The sequence below is a fragment of the Gavia stellata genome, chromosome 6, assembly GCF_030936135.1.
Source record: "Gavia stellata isolate bGavSte3 chromosome 6, bGavSte3.hap2, whole genome shotgun sequence".
Classification (NCBI taxonomy): Eukaryota; Metazoa; Chordata; class Aves; order Gaviiformes; family Gaviidae; genus Gavia; species Gavia stellata.
Genome location: NC_082599.1, coordinates 16,620,608 through 16,638,625, shown reverse-complemented (window position 1 = coordinate 16,638,625; position 18,018 = coordinate 16,620,608). Strand labels below are relative to the sequence as shown.

Genomic DNA, 18,018 nt, shown 5'->3' with positions numbered 1-18,018 from the left:
AAAGATGCTATATTTTCTTCTCCTCTGCAAACCTCCAGGGTATATCAGTACTTAAAATAAGTTACAACCCAGAACAGGTATAAAACATTCAGACACATACCAGTAAGGAAAGGGGAGATTCCACACCCACCCACTCCCCTCCCACCCCCCAAAAAAAAGCTGAGGACAATTTTCTTCGACATGTAGCAAAACTGACATGGACAAAGCCAGAAGCTTCCACCGGATCTAGTCATGCTTCCAATTTCAGACATTCCCACAGATCCAAGAGATGAGTTTTGGAGAACCAAGCTTCTCAGATTTCAGAAAAATAAGGACATGCCCCCATTCACTCAGTTATGTCAACCCCACAGTGGCTCCCGTCCTGTTCACTGAGGTGGTTAACCTGAAAAATTAATAAGATGCAAACCAAACCAGACAGGAAAATATACACAATGCTATAGTTTGTGGGATTAATACATAGATTTTTCAGAGCAGGTAAGTTCAACAATGGACAAACCCACTTCTGTGCTCGGAGACTATCACAAAAGCAGTGAAATCATCTCTATACTAAAAAGCTTTCCAGCACAAAATTTAAGCAATATCCTGATATGTGCCAGACAACTGGAAATGCTTGTGCTTCAATTATTCTTCCTTGACTATGAATTACTACCACTTTGCAACCCTCAGAAATGGAGCTGGTAAGTCAATTCCCAGGTACAAGTCGCAAAAAAAAAAAAAAAAAAGAGCAAGCAACCCACCAAACAAAACCGAAAAACAACAGAAAACCCAAACCAAAATGTTACAAGTTAGATGGCAAACCCCACATGTTTAATGAAGAGCAGTTTTACTAAGACCTGTGGCCATTTCCCCATGGTTCGCTTTCACAGCTGCAGCACTGACAGGAAACTTCAAGTCACTCATCTTCCCTGAGAAGTTGCAAATAAGCAGATGATGAAACAAGTTGAATTTTGTAACACAAAATAGAGGTCTTGCAAACTAAGTGAACTGGGCTTTGGGGCTTTTGCTTGGCTTTAAGCTTCTGAGTAACTGCAGTGCAATCTAAACTTCTGAACAGATAAATATTGAAGCAGTTAGTTGTAATTTTTGCAGTTCAAATATAATTTCAATGTGGCCATTAGGATAAAAAAAAAACCTATGGATTATATGCTACAGTAATTGAGAAAGAACCACAAAATAGCATCAGTGCATACAGCCTATAGTATATTTATCATATCTTAAATAAAAGAATTGGTGAAGGGACTAAGGCAGTGTCACATGGTCTAGAAACTTACTGTTTTTAAAAAAATAAAGTGTATGCCAGAATATTTAAAAAAAAAAAAACCAAATGGGTTCCTGAACAACCGAATAAGCCTATCCCCAGAAGCTCAGCACAGCCATCCTCCTTCAAAAGCCAGAACTAAATCTGAGTATCAGCTCCCCTCCAACAATCTTCCTTAAACGTAACAGTTATAGGCGTCACACAGAAAATTATTGTATGATGGTCACTGGTATGCGTTACAATAAAGGTGTCAGAACAAGTTCTAACGGTCCCTTATGTCCTACATGAACTATTGAGCAATTCAAGTTAAAAACAATTAAAAATAAATCAAACCTTAACATTCAACTAAGATTTTACAAAGGAAAAAAACATAAACAAAGCACTGAAAGTATCTCCACTGCCAGGCTAGTATGACTACTGTTGAATAGGAAGCCATATGGATTAGTGGTCAGCACCATGAGAATCAAGAGGTTACAGGCCCACTCCGTAAAAAAGCTCCCTGATTTTAAGAAATTAGGTGCTTCGAGAATTAGCACCTCATCAAGCTTCCAATAATCAAATTTAAATATATATTTTATTTTCTGATTCCTCAGATCTTCTTAATAGGAAGCAGCTCCACTGTACTTCCAGCTGTACAGTGGTACAAAAACTGCAACAAAAGAAGGTTAAATGGCACAGCGTGCCAACCAAGTTCCCCGTAACATAGTTCAGGATATTATTTGTTTTTAAGTACCCATTTTAGGGGGGTGTATTGATGTGAAAAAATTTATCGATTGGACTGATAATTATAGAATGGACTAATAATTAACATGGGCAACAGAAATATTTCCTCTGTTTCACTGTAACTTTTTCTACAACTGTTGGTATAAATCAGACTACGAAGTCACTATAGTTATCCCTGACTGTGATATCTGTGAGTTCTTTGATAGTTCAAAAAGAAAACAAAAAGAAAATTAGCCCGCTACCTAACATTTGACATCCTAAGTTGAAATTTCTCACTTAAAGCCTTGGAACTATCTGTTCAACACCGTGTTTGCTGCAGAAGCCAACTGTGTAAGTAACACGACACAAAAATAAAACCCCTTATTCCAGCTTTCTGTGCCAATTTCATTCCTTCAGACAAGTATCAACAACTAATTGTAATGAAATGTTTAACAGAAATCCCCCTGTCTGTTTGCAAGTCCTTCTCAAACAAAGTTTTCATAGGATGAAAGACCTCTTATGAAGAGCTGAAACAAAGAGGTACAGCCTGCTAGAAATAAGGGGGGGGGGGGGGGGGGGTGGAGATCAAGTATTTTGATATTTCAAGTGCAGGCTCCATCTCTGAAGGCCCGCTGTCACAATTAGATCAATCCAGCCAGGGTCTGCGAAAGATGTACTGATCATAAAGATGGCATCTGGTCTTCCCACATATGGTACTACACCCAAACTAGAGCCATTCTGACTATGAGCAGCACTGCTGGATTAAGACTGTAAAAAACTCTCTCGAAGTCTGGCTCCAGGAGTGAGATAAGACTCTCAGATATAAGAGAGAAATGAGTGAACACAGCTGTAAGTGAACCAGACCCTGCAATAAAAATAGGAAGCTGTGTTCTTTACCACGTCCCTGCCCACCACGCAGACTGCCCGTGCAGTCTGTCTGGTACCAAGGCGGGAAGCAGGGAAACACAGCGACCCCTCCCACTTCTCCCACGATTATAAGACAAATTCACAAATTATTAAAAGAAGTAAAATAAACTGACATAATTGAATTGGCTTTCTGCCATGCAATACCATTTTTCACTGCTGACAACTAAAAATGAAAATTGTCCCAATCCCTAGACATCAGAGATCCAGTCTGACTTATCAGTAAAATGAAGAAGTTATTAAACTGCCATAAGAAAATAAAAATGAATACTGCCTCTAAAGCAAAAGGCAGAGAGGAAAAAGAAAAAGTCAAATTCAGATATCCAGCACTAGCCCTCTCTGAAACTTACTGCTGATGGTCCAAGTGAAAGAGGCCACATTAACCTTCCATGCACTGTGTACCCCAGACTACAAGGCATGTCCTAAAATACTGGAGGCGGGGTTTAATTTAGAAAAAAAAACACAACACACCCTCACAAAAGTTGGGGGGGTTTTTGACTGAAGTAAGACTTACAAAGTCTTATGACAAATATAAAACTTAAGGGAACATGTTAAAATGGACTGATTATACAGATGCTTTTGTTGCCAGGAATCTATTTTGTATAATACATTACAAATTAAAATTATGTCCAAAGCTTTCACATAAGAAAACTTTCATTAGGAAAAGACACAAGTAAGTTACCAGCACTTAGTACACAGGAATGCATTTATGGTACTCTTGTTATACAGTGTGAGGGAGTTTAGAGAATGCTGTCAAACTTCATTAAGAGGAATGTTAAAATTACTAAAACATTCCAGGCTTTTTTGATTATGCTATGCAATAAAGCAAACCTATTAGCAGTACATTATAGCTGAGATGGCAAGAATTTAATAGTTTCGTGCTGATTAAGCAACATGCAGTAAGCGGTGCCCTGCCGCTTGCTACAGCAAACATAGCCCTCCCCCATGCTGCTGAATTGTAATTCCGTGCTCAGCATTCAGCGGATCAGCTGGAGCCACCAGCCTTTAGAGAACGTTCTCACTGAAACTACAAGTATAATAAAGTATTGCAGCACTATCTGCTAAGCTATTGGAAAAAAATGCCTTTAAGGACATGTATGCACTAAAAATCTCTGGGCTAAAGTATATAGCAAAGCTCCACACATGAAGCTGTTCTTGAAAGCTGACAGAAAGCAGCTGTTCAGCTGCCCACAACACAGGTTGAATGGAAGCTGAACTTTCTGGGAGTCTCCAAGAAAAATACATACTAGGATAAAGGGCGTGTTATTCTTCTACTATGGTCATCAGTAAACGATGCACCTTTAGATGTCTGTTGCATTTGTTTGATGATTTAGCTAAAGCAGAGTATCACAAACAAATGACATTTAAAGTATTACTATTTCTGGAAAAACGGTAATTTGCCATGAATAAAGCAGACAGAAAAACAAGTGTATTTAAAACTACTGTATACAAGAATACTTTGCCATTGATTTCTATGCTGTTTTCTAGAGACATTTCCGTTGAGCTCTTCTAAAAAGGTGAATTCTGGCAACTACAGGCATTGTAGGAGCTCCAGGTTCCAGGTCCCACGAGGGTCTGCAAAGTAGCAGTGCTGAAAGCTGATCAGCCAGCTGCCCAGAGAACTTTCTGCAACACCGCTGTCAATAAACAGAGCTTATTCTGCTTCATGACTGTTAAGACCTTGCTGTTCAGTCACATCTAGTACAACAGTTATATTAAAAATATAAAGCTTATTGGGAAACTTTAAATACCTGAATAGGCTTTAGGCTAACATTACTCCAAATGCTTTTGCCTTCACAAGAGCAGCAACTGAGTATATAGGGGGATTAGCTATATCTTCTAAATAACACTTACTGGAAGCATTAATAGCTGTGCGTTTTAGATTGCCATTGAAATGGGGGATTAGAGGATGGGCAAACAATCTGGCATGGCAACAGTACAAGAATCATAACAAAACCTACAACAAAGCTTCAAGGTACCATGATGCTTGCAGCCATCATTCGTATCAGAGAAACGCAGGACAAGACTTACAGGAAGGTGCTAAACTGCTAACCTCTGCTAAGAACACGCGCATATTTTACATTTTAGCATATAGAATCATCTATATTGAGCAGAAACTGAAGTTTTATGGCACCTTTTGCCAAGGCAGTACAGAGCTTTTTGGCCATACTGACATACCATAACAAAATGGATCTAGTAGCAACAAGAAGTTACAAAAAAAAAAATCAATTTAAAAAAGTCACTCTTGTCATAAAGCATACCTTTATTGAGATGCTTAGCATAAGAAATTAATATGAAAAGATCCCCCCAACTTGAAAAGGATTTGGAACAAGAAGCTGTTTGATATGTTTTTGATAGCTTGTTTCCGTAGGCTTCTTTCTGCACAGAAACCTTCCCTCATCACTGAAGCATACAGATGATACAAAAGCCATTTTCATACACTATTCATCATTTTTCACGTATGTAAGCATAATTTCAACTAACAGGTAACCTTTTAAACAGTTAAATTAAAATTAGGTGTTAAGCTCCCACTTATTCATTTAGCTCATTATTAAAATAGATTATCTAAAATTGCATTATCTTTAACATCAAAACTCATTTTCACCTGACAGGTTTCAACCAACAGTGAACAGATTAGACTTCCCTGTCTTTAAAAATCACCAGTCCCTGTACTGGATCATCCTTTACTAAATCTGCATTCAGATCCAGTATTCTCTCATGTTTACTGTGTAATACTGAATATAATTAGTGGGTTCCATGCCAGACAGCAAGATTTTGTAGAACACGCAAGTCAAAGTCACTGTACAACAACTCAGAGCAGAGACTGCAATTTAATTTCCAAAGGAGTCTTTGGTATTTTAGGATACTGCATTTCTTTGACATCCTTACTGTCCCCCAGTACCTTGGAAAGGGACATTCACCAGCCTGCCTAAAGCAAACAAACCTTAAGGCAAAAAGCAAAAGAGGGAAAAAATGTTTGGCATAAAAATAAATAAATTTCTTGTTTTTCCAATACTTTAGATGTGTTTTGTGCTTAAAACCCCTTTGACCAGGAAAAGTACTTCTGACTTTGGCCCTTCGGAAATGAAGTTCACAGATCCACTGGAAAAGCATTTTAAAATTAAATTCCCATTACAAGGTGGGCTCTTAACAGGACCAGAAGCTAGCTGTTTATGTATTGTCACCTCCAGTATACATATCTACTCAGCTGTTCAGTTTGCATGTTAAAGTTTACAAATAAACCATACAAATCCCACATATATTAACATCCATCGTTTGTATTGGGGGGGAGATATGAAGAATTAAGACAAAAATGGCACAAGTCCTCCTAAATTCAGATGATGCTGCCTCCACAATACATGTGCTCCAGCACACAACCAAAACTTTTAAGTTTTGTTAGGGCTGCTTGAACTCATGTTCAAGCTCATGTATTTTAGTGACTTAAGATAAAAAACATCTACTTTTACACCATGCATAACATTTTCTTCTGGTAATGAAGGATAAAGTAGAAGACAAGCCTCATGCCAGACAAGACATATACATACAGGAGGTTCTTGTATGTTTAAAATTCTGCCTTAAAAGATATAATAGGATGAATAAAATAAGTGTTAGTAGATGACACATTTATATAAGAGTTATTTCAAAATCTGAGCAAAGTAGGAATATTTCCTTTACTAGCTGTTTAAGACCACACAAAAAAGCCTGTAAGTAATTATGCCATGGTTCTTCTAAGATATTTTTTAATTCTCAGCTTTTATCTGAGGTAGAATAAGCTACATTCACTCCAATTTTAGCATCGTGAGTCCATCTTGCAAAAGTGTATAGAAGAGTAGGATGAATATTTTTAGAAATACATCCAATCCGCCATGCATAACTTCAAGAAGCTAGAGATTTTTTTAAGATCATTTTTGAGGTTTTTTTAAAATGCTAAAGGCAAGTACACAATTGTACTGTTAAAGACCATCTCAAAATCCCAGAAGTACTCAGCAACAGGCTATAAGTACTGCTTACAGCAGAACTAAGCAAAGCAATAAAATTCTCCCAGGAATCTCAAGCAGGTTGCATCTTTTTTCCCTTACAACTAAAACCAGACATATTTGTCCTTTGACTGTATTTCTTAGTCTGTTTCTCTCTACTTGCAGACAGTTTGTTGGCACCCAGTTTCAGGGCAGAAAGCAAGAAACACTCAGCCATGCATTTCTGCACTCTTTCTTCCCCTTTATTTCCCTTACACTAGCAAGAATTTATTTCATTTTTAAGAACAGCTATTTCTGCAACTCAGTATCCAGAGTAAATAAGTATACTTCCGTCACTTAATTTTGTGTTTCAAAATTAAAACAGATGTTAAAATAAAGTAAGTCTGAAACTACCACTTCAATAAAGTTAGATATTAAACCAGCATTTTGTTTTCAGATTACAGTTAAGAAGATACAAAAAGATTAAGTATTTGTGGAATTTTATTCACTTTACAACAATTCTGAGGCTGCACTCAAACCCAGATCCAACCATACAAGTACAACACAGAAGCCTGGTCCTCAGTGCTGAAATGACAGTTTAACATAATACATGGTGAAGCAAAGCAGCAGTTTCTGGACAGACAGTAAGGAGGCACTGCAAGAAGATGAAGTGAGAGCAGGATAAGCGTATGGAACTCCTGACACCACCTATGGACACTGTATTTAAATACAGCCCTTTAAGCTACAGTCTAAAACTTTATTCAGAAATCAATTGCAAAGAAAGAAATTGTCAGTGTAACATCTTACCCCACAACATTCTCTTTATTTGCTTTAATAAACAGCATGCCAATGATATGCAGCAGCTAGAAAGCACTCTGTCTTACAGCCTTCACAAATGCTGTATGGTGTATCATCGCACCATAAGTTTGGACAAAATCTGCTGAGGCTTTAGAGCTTTACAAAGCAAGAAAAGAAGAATAAAAGAGTTTAGAGCTAGATTTTAGCAAAGCACTTGGGATTTGGGTTTTTCTAGTTTTCCATTGGAAAAAAACCAAGCACAAATCCAAGTTTTGCTCAACTGATTGTTAACATAGCAACTTATGAACTAGGAAAAAGCAAAAAGGGATGCAATACAGTTTTTACACATACAGTTAACTGAAAAGTAAATGAACTTAAAAGAATATTCACGCCTTGGTGCATCACAACCCACAACCTGCTATAGGAACAAGTGCTCTCAAAGAGAAGGAACTGAGACAGGTCTCTCCTTGTGAGAAGAGCATGGCAGAATAATGAAAAAAAAACCTCCTAAGTTTTACTTCCCTCACCCTAAACATCCTCTCTTCTGAGGCAGTCACATGAAGAACGTAACGCTTCAGGTTGGCAAAGACAAGAGGAAGGAAAACAAGTAAAGCTGAAGGCTGTAGCTTGTTACTGCGAAGGCTGTGGTGGACGACCGATGAGGATCTGCCACGGGCACAAGGGCAAGCGGCTGAGCTCAGCAAGTGAGTGAGCAGTAAGCGGAGGGTTGGAAGGACCACACTGCGTGACAGCTGGGCCACTGGCAGGGCCACACTGCCTCTTCTGCGGGGAGCTCAGGCTCCAGCTCCCTGCCTAACCCAAGGCAGCCACAGAGCCCAGCTGTGAAAAGCACACCTCGGGGGAAGCGATGAATTCCTTTGGCATTGCTTGTGGGTGTGCGCACTAAGGAGTAACACAGGTTATGGTATGAAAAGTACAGGGCCTTAGGGTAGCACGAAGATGCCATTAAAAGTTAAGAGTGCAACACCTGGGAGGGAGGATAAGGACAAAGTCACAGCCAGGACAAATGGACTTATTTGGAGGATTAAAAAAAAAATTACAGTACTGATGAGTAGATCTCGAAGTTTTTGTGAAGGAGTTTAAAGTTGGTAGTTGCACTACATGAAGTGCAAATCAAGATCAAAGTGCTATCAAGAAACAGAACAGTGGCCCCTGACTTTTTGTATCTATATATAATTATATATCTAGAATATATGTATATACATACACACATACATAGTCCCCTGTGTCTAAAGCACAATGCAGTTATGCATGACAGCCACCTATTAGCTCTTTGAACTGGATGCAGATAACCAGGAATTGATATGGATAGTGCCAAGCATGTTTACCGATCATCAGCAGGGGGGGAAAAGCACCTTTATTCAATTTCAACAGGAAAAGCAGTCAAATCAAAGTCGCTCAAGAACCTCATATTTAGTGTTACAACGCTTTACCACAAGATAAAGCTTCTTCTAAATACTTAAAGAACAAACAATGGTTATGTGCAATGCAGTATAAAGTTTCTGTTGTAGCATGGATCATTTCTAAACAATATCCTGGCAATCTATCAAGCTGTCTAGAAAAGAAATGTGTATACAACACTAAGAGATATGTTGAACAACCAGTTGAGAGTCCAGAAAGTTTGTTAACAGTATTTTTGTTTTTATCAGACATAATATTTTAATAGAATATTTCTTTACATTAGCACATTTGTTGCAGAAGTCCCATCACATTAATAACACTAAAAAGGCAAGTGTGTCCTCCAGTCCATCAGATTTGCAGACTTCGCACTAGACTATTTATGACTATTCAAGTTGTAATAAAGGAGTACGTATGGGCTATTGACATAATTGATCACAACACCGCTTAAGCCAGCACCACTCCATCTTGGTGCTGTAATGGCAATAAATATTTGTAGAGCCAGGTGGTGACTAGAGCAGCAAAGTGATTATCATTCAGATAATCCACGAAGGCAAGAGAAAGATGGCAACTGCATACACTGGACACCACCAGAAAACGTACACAAAACTCTGGTCTTCAGCACTGCATTTGAAGAGAACACAGGGAAGCTACTTAATTTAACTAGATGATCCAAAGATCATCCAGAAGCCCCAGGCAAACCATTAAAAAAAGGGAACGATTAAAACTATGTTAATTAAATTAAATTCAAAACGTAGTATGTAATTTCAGATTTAAGATAGGAGCCAGTAAGTTCTAATCATGAATTTGATTACAAACAGAAGTTGAAGCCAGACAATGTAACATCAAAACCCAACATAAGCAATAAGTTCAATCCATTCAGCCAGCTCTTCAACTTTCAGCTATCATTTACAGAACTGTTTTATCAGATGGAGAACTAAAATTAATTGAAATATAGACTACAAACACTTATGCCAGTCTTCAGAGCATCATCGTACACAAGCTCTAAGTCTCTGTCAAAAGAGTTTATAAAAGAAAAGATAGGACAAGAAGACAAAAACTGCTGAAAGAGAGAAAAAAATACCAAAATACAATCTCTCAGCCATTTCAGCAGCAGTAATTACAATACCAACGTAAAAATCAGGAGTTCTCAGTACAGAGTACTAAATGTGCACCCACTAGCATGTAAGGTTTTTGCAAAGCCTTCACACAGGAACTATTCCACATCTCCGCTCATGTTTTTCACCTCTTCTATGCTATTTTCAGCACTATTATCTCCTTTTCAAGATGAGACAGGTCAGCAACTGCACACTATTTAAAATACAGAAATACCATGGAATTAGAGTTCTGCATTTTTGTTCTGCTCCGTTTCCTACTACTGACATTCTTGATGCTTGTTTGATTGCTTCTCTGCATTAACCTAGCGCTTTCATAAAACAATCTACTAAGAAGTTATTATCTTTCCCAAGAACTAACTCAGAAGCCATATTACGATAAACTAAATTCAAAATTGATAAATGTAATCTAACACTATGTTGTCCAATTACTCACCATCACAAAGTCCTTGAAAATCTTCAGTTCTTACTGTCCTGAAAGATTGTTTTGTCCAAAAGTATTGTCCTTTAGCATTAGAACAAACCCCATGTAAGGGCAAAACCTGTTTCTCTCTATCGTTTTTAAATCAAACATAGCTGGCAAGGCACGTCAGAGAAACATCAGCTGTTTGGGTACTAGATACACATAGATTTTACTTTCCTTTTTTTTTAAGCACAAATGTCTACTATTCCAGAGAGAACTGCCTAAAAAAAAAAAGAAAAAAGTGTTCTGCATTTTATTCTACCGAGTCATACGTTCCCTACCATTTTGTCACACTGCTGTGAAACAAATGATACTTTCTTTAGAATTCTACAAAATAACAGCACATTTATTCCACAGGCAAGCACTGCAATATTAAACAATTGCCTAGATAGTAACTAGGTAAAGACATACCACATGCAATTGTTTATGCAGAGTTATGTGCAAGAACAAGAGATGATCAAATATTCTCAAAAAGGTTTTTGTTTATTACAAAGCGATTTGAGTTTGTTCTATGTCTGGAGGTTCCTGACTTAAAACTGACAGAAGCACTGCCAACGGAGAACAAGCAAGTCCCCGGTATCTCCAGCTGCTTTCAGTTTAGACAGCAGTCAGACAAAACACCCCTTCCTTTTCCCAGAGCTGCTTTTCTGTTAAAGCATTTACTCCACCAACCGTAAAGATTCTGCTGTCACCCCTGCTGAGCGTGGTATTTTGCACCACTTCAAAAGAAAAGGCAGGTGGGACAGCAGGCACCAAAACTCATATTGCACACTAGAAATTACACCTTTCTAGATGAAAAACAGAAAAATCAATTCCATATTATGAAAGTTATTCCTTAAACACTGCAGCTTGAGCTTCATTTGAGCTAGTAAGCAGTCCTACTAGGATCAAAGGCACAGGTTTATGAATACAAGTTGATGCCTTGGAAGTTCCACTTTATCATTTTCTGTGTGAAATTAAGATAAATACAGGTGGAAAAATCAGAAGACTGTGTTGGCACTTGCAGAGTTTTAACAGTGCTCTAGATCCTTGTTTCAATTCTGAAAGCACAACACAAAACTGCACGTACCAAGCAGATCTGTAGCTTACTCAGCTGAGCGTTCAGACACCAGTATTAAAACAAGGCAGCCAACTAAAACCAATTTGTCTCCCAGGTTATGATTTTTCCTCAATTGCCTCGTATGGATAATACTTGGTGTTTTTTTAAAAAGAAGGTCAATCTGATTTGCAGCAGGGAAGTTCAGAGGAGCATACAGGCTGCAGGCAGTGTTAGTGGGACACAGCACCTTCTCATTCTAGGGCACCTAAATCCAGAATTACTCATTCAGACCGAGAGGGACAGCTATCTGCTAGCCGACTTACACAGTTGTTACATATTAAAAATACTGAGACAGCTGATCACAAACAGCACCACTGTAAAGTGAAACTATCCAGAACCGTTGTCACTGGGTAGGAAAAAAAAAAAAAAAGCCAGGAAAAGTATTCCATAAAGGTTCTGGACAGGCAACATTCAGAGTTACTGATGTAACTTAGAAAATGTTTCAAGCTGTTTACAAAGTAAGTTTCAAGTTGTTTACAAAGTTCTAGCAGAAGTTACTGGAATTACAAAACAAAATTGTTTTAATGTTTTATACAATTCCTTAAATTATAAAACTTGTAGTTCCTTGTCATTGAAAGTTATTCTTCACCTCATTATAATGGGCATATTTCAGCATTTAATATCATTAGAATAACAAATGCTGATTTTAAGTAGTCAAAAGATTAAAAAGATGGTACTTAAAACTTAATTCAAAATATTACATTATACATGCCACCGTGAATCTGCAAACATGCTCAGTTTCAACAAGAATAAAACCTCTTGTATACGGTGTGCTTCCTACTGGCAAATTATTTATTCCTTGGGCAAATAAAGGTAAGCAAAAATAGCATGAAATTTCTTATAATAGAAGCAAATTAATACTGGGCTCCATAAAACCAGTAATAGCCATTTATTTTAGAGGTTTAATGTTAGTATCAGACAAGGCAGTCTAATACTAATGATTTGCCACCAGTCTTTCAAATAAGTGACAAAGCCAAGAATGCCAAGATCTCCAGAAGACACGCTTTCACATCTTGTACAGAAACACAAAAAAATGAGTTTTCTCAATGAAAAAAAAGTTACAGCAATACCTCTGCAATTTCTGTGGGAAGACAGAATGATCTCTTTGCAAGACCTTTACTACTTAGAATTAATCAAAGCAAAACAGCCATCCTAGTGATAATCCCCTTTAGTGCTTCACAGTTTATGCAATAGTCAATTACTAAAGAGGATGAAAGACAAAACAATCTTTGCAAATAGGTCACTGTCTATATTTATAATGATTAAAACCAACCTGCTACTAAAAGTAACTTCTAATAAGCATAAGAAGTAACACTAAGACAGTGCACGTATTTTACTCTTAAATATACTCTATGTCTCCTATGACAGAAGAGGAGGTAACACTCATCAGAAACAAAGTTATTTCACATAGGTTATGCATTAGCATTGCTGAAAGCAGATTTAAATTTCAGTCTGTAATGACTTTATTCCAAAGTATCATCCCCATAAAGATAACACCTAACCATTCTTGACATGATCTCTGAACTTACCCAACTCTTTCCCCGTCTGCATGCCTTCTCTCTCAAAACTCATTAGCAGATTTTACCTGCCAACACTGCCCAAAGCTCCTTTTCAAGACCGCTTCTAACATCTTCCACTTTAGCTTCAACTTTGCTTTCCTGTTTAGACATGCCTAAACACATCATTTTTTTTTCTTCAAAACAATTACTCAGGGCTCTACTGCATACCGCTGGGACCTCCCATCTGCTTCTTTCAAGTATTCACAGAATCACTAAGGTTGGAAAAGACCTGTAAGATCAAGTCCATCTTCTGCAACAGAATTCTCCTCTTTCAAAATTTTTGTTTTCCCCCCATCCTGAACTCCTGAAGCATTTCATTCAATTCCAATTCTACCTGCAGTTACTGTCTCCACCAGAGATTTAAATCTGCTTAAATTGGAGCTTGTTTCCTCTCAAGCCCTACTTCCTCTAATTACCTCCAGCCATCCTACAGTTCAAGTCCAAAAACTAACATGTGATTCTTATACCTTATGCACCAGGGTTGTACCCAATAGTTGGAATTTCCTTGCATAAAGTGTCAAGAATATTCATTACCCAGTCCTGACCTATCTCTTGACCAGATCATTTGCTTACATCTTCGTTAACAAATTCTTCTGCTCACACTGTCACCTCTCTGTCCTCCACTTCATATAATATTTAAGCTGCTAAAAAAATCCTTCTTTTACGCAGTACTTTGGAGACTCTGGATCTTCCAGTATTTCCGCAGCCAGCAAGCCTATGAGCTGGAGACTGTACAGCTGCAGAACCTGCACTTCATTACTGGAAAGGAGAGGGAGGATAATTTTCAGAGAATACTGTAACCACCTCTTAGAAGAATCTCATAATAGAAGCATTCCTCTGCATCTCATACATTTGTATTCAGGATACTGAAAACACACTGAAGGTTGGGCTAGGGCTGAACACTATCACCTCAGTCCCCCCAAAAAATCACCTACACGGAAGTATTAAGGTCATTCTCGCTTCTAATCTTACATATTTAGGAGAAAACACCTGTAGCTTAGAGTTTATTATAATGCAGACTGCATAAAACTGAACTCCACAGCAGGCAGGGGAGGGAGAACCACAGTCAGTCTTGTGAAGTGAAATCCTGTTTGTGCGTGAAAGCCGGGAACTTGATGTTCTCACTACAGACTAAGAGCAATAAAAACAGCTTTCTGAGCCATTAATTTCTGCACAGCTGATTTCTACTAAACAATGCTCATTATTGAAAGAATTCTAAAAAAAAACGCACAAGGCTGTTCCAGTGAGAAGGCTGGCACTCTGAATATCTGGACTGAACTAACAGTGACATCAGTACTACTACTGCTTTAATCCCTATGACTACTAAATGTCAAATATTTTCTTTGTATTTAAAGAGCTTGTGATTGCGCATAATGAGATTAAGTTACTTCACAGTTTTAAAGTAAGACAACTCCAAGGCACAGTAAGCGTCCACACTCTTCTTGCTCAAGACTGCGATAATGGAAAGTTCTTCAGTAACATCAGTCAGAAATTGCCATGCTTTTTCCACAGCCAAAATGTAGCATTTTTAGGATTCGTAATTTTTAAGCACTGTGAAAACCCCCATCTTCAGACCTTCCATAACCCAGTGAAGCCTACAAGATGTGCATTGCTGCCCCACTCAAATACAAACTTATTAATAAGCTGTAGCGTTGAGTCAAACGTATTTGGGGGGTTGAGAGGGGGAGAAAAAGGTGAAAAGACTAAGTGTCACTGCATCAACAGCCACAAAGTCTGGTCAAAACTGAGCAGCAGGCCATATATTTCTTATTGTTTGACAAAAGATACCCATGTAACATTAACTTCATCTACTTTAGAGAAACAGATGCATCAAACGATACGCAACACAGTAGAGGAACTGTTTAACATACAATATAAACTTCAGTGTGGTGAATTATTTAAAGTAGAATATACTTTCTAAACATTCCTTAGTATTTTCGTACTTTGTTTGGCAATCGATTACAATGGCAGTAGATGGGCTACTACACATGCTTCTAAAATAAATATCTAATAATTATTTTATCCTTCCAAGTCCTAAGTGGCTCATCTCAACTACAGTGACCTAGGACACTGCTGTAAAGACAGTGCAAGAAAACTGATCAATCTCCACATTGCATAAGCAAGAAATTACTAAAAAAATAAATTAAATTAAATGTAATCCTATTTATTCCCTATTATTTGCAGGGGGTGAAGAAGTTGAAATAAAATGGTCATAAAAGATACAAACATTAGAGGCATGAAGTCCCATAACTAGAGAAACTCTGAATTTCAAAAATGAGGCCAAGAGTAGAGTAAGATATCAAAAAACTACTGATTCGGAGCATTTCAATAAAAATATATACATGACCTCATACAGTTCAAGACTACATAACTAACACAATCAATTTTCTATCTTTAAGATCTTCCCACACTCACTGATTAACTAAGCAGCTTTGTCTTAATTGCGTCTTATTAGCAAAGTACTGATTCACAGCTCTCCATGATAAGATTTTTATTCCTAAAGTTAGCATCAACTTTTATTTGAATACCACACTTGAGCGAGTTCCATTGGTACTCTGAATACATGCTGGCAAGTGGAATTCACTATCATGATCAGTTTGTCCCCAAGCGACAACAGTTTCATGTTACAGAGTAAGAAAGTTGAAGCGTAGGGAGCTTTTAACCTTAGAATTTTAAAATAATTTAACATCTCCCTACAGAAGGATGGGGGGATGACTTGGGAGAATTATCTATATACACACATACACATATTTATGTACGTATACATACATCGTGGGTTCAAGAACAAACCTAGAATTACAATAGACTAATTAACTTGGCTACCTGTACCAGAAGTGATCTGATTATCTAAGTCAGAGTGCTAATCTTTTGTTGGGGGTGGGGGAGACCTGTTTAAAAAAAAAAAAAATTAAGACGCAAGAGAAACCACTTTACTAAGGAAAAAAGGCCATCAAAGCTCGGTTTTAGCCTGAAGTGGGAGTATATCGTTCCTGAGATTCTTCCATACTAACAAACTCACATGTTTTGAGTTTTAATCCAGAGTAAAGTTGCAAGAAGCAGAATTGGCAAGGCTGAGTCTACAAATAATATAATCAAGCCAGAAATTAAACACCATATAAATCTTAACTGTACCATTTGTAAACTATTAAACCCACTAATCCATCAATTTACAGCTCTTATGCTACCTTTACACATCCTTAGGAAAACCTGACAGTAACTAGCACTATTATTTCAACAAGCCAAGAAGTGAGGAGTTACTGCAGTAGGCTCCCCTTCCTCTAGAAGACAATATAAACCAAATTCAGTGTCATCTCAAAACAATCTTAATAAAGAACAAAAGCATTTCTGTAACATTCAATCACAGGGTAACATAAATGGAATTAACTCCCAAAGCAAAGTATTTCTGCAAAGAATAGCACTATACAGATCAACTGTTTAGACTTCAATAACCAGTTCATGCTGAGACAATCATTTTTACTTAAACAATCTGAATTTATCAGAAAAAAAACCTCAAAATAGTACCAAGCAATTATGGCAATATGAAAAAAAAAAACCCACACAAATCTACAGGGACCATTTTTTTTTAGCTTACCTGCACTTGTTCTGTGGAGCTACTACTGAGTTCATCTCCAGACTCTGAATCTTGGTGAATTTTTTCTGAGCCTTCTCCTGCTGAATCACAAGACTGTTCATGCAAAAAGCTGGTCTTCTCTATTTCCAGGAACTCTGGACATGGGAAATGACCCATGGAGATGGTTCTATACTGACTGGAAACCTTGGGAGACTGCAACTCATTGTTAAGTTTCCCATTGTTTTGGGTAAGGTCCAGACTCAAACCAAGAGTTTGACCAGGGCTATTGTTCGGTCCCAGATTTTGATTGGCATCTCGAACTAAGCAAGACACTTGGACTGGCGAAGATTTCCCAAAACTAGAAAGCTCTGGTGACTTATTCACATTTTCAGTTGATCTCTGTAAACCATGTGTCAATTTCAAAGCGTTATTTGGCAGCATGCTTGGTTGCTTAACAGGTGGCATCAGCGCTTTTCGTGGTATTTCCTTCACATACTGTGCTGGCACATAAAACGGTTTGGAATTTTCATCTCTTTTGACCTGCCACCAGTCATCATTAGTCTTTTTCACTAAGATGTATTTCTCTCCTTGCTTAATCACAATTTTCTTGTCCTTGGCCTCATACTCATAGTCGTACTCCACTTCAATGTACAATTGTCCTGGAAGGATCTTCCCAACTTTATCAGCCATTTCTACTTGAAAATATTTCACCTTTTCAGGCAAAAGGTAAGCCACATTCTGTTTCAGAAGTGTTATTTTCCTGTTAATAATCAGAACTGTAAGAAAAAAAAATATGTAATAGATTAATTGTCTAAGAGCACTTCAGAGGAAAATAATTTCGAAAATAACCCTGCCTGTTCAATTTATGTCAACCTCAGACTAATAAATGGATGGAAAAATGCAAGATGTTCAGATACCTTTCTCAGTGATAAAACAGAAAGCAGAACAACTTACTCACTGGTTTAACTCTCCTATTCATACAAGCCTCCTGCTATCAAGTTGCTCATTAAACCTGTTGTTTCTGTTACTAAATAATGTTGATCACCGGGGACTTGGTAGGGGGACCAGTCCATGTCAATCTCTTGCTTACAGACAGGTTTAATTGCTTCATGGAACTGTGTTACTACGCTAGTTTTAACCAAAATATTCAAAAG

At 37.6% G+C, this 18,018-nt stretch overlaps 1 protein-coding gene across 1 annotated transcript in view; it reads right to left on the bottom strand.

Moving 5' to 3' along the window:
• ARHGAP12 (Rho GTPase activating protein 12) overlaps positions 1 to 17,605 on the bottom strand; it is a 73,681-nt gene extending 56,076 nt beyond the window's left edge. Inside the window, exon 1 of the mRNA XM_059819137.1 lies at positions 16,886 to 17,605. Within this exon, the coding sequence (XP_059675120.1) occupies positions 16,886 to 17,554 (669 nt within the window). The 5' untranslated portion in view covers positions 17,555 to 17,605. The remainder of the gene's footprint in view (positions 1 to 16,885) is intronic.
• Between the last annotated feature and the right edge of the window lie 413 nt (positions 17,606 to 18,018).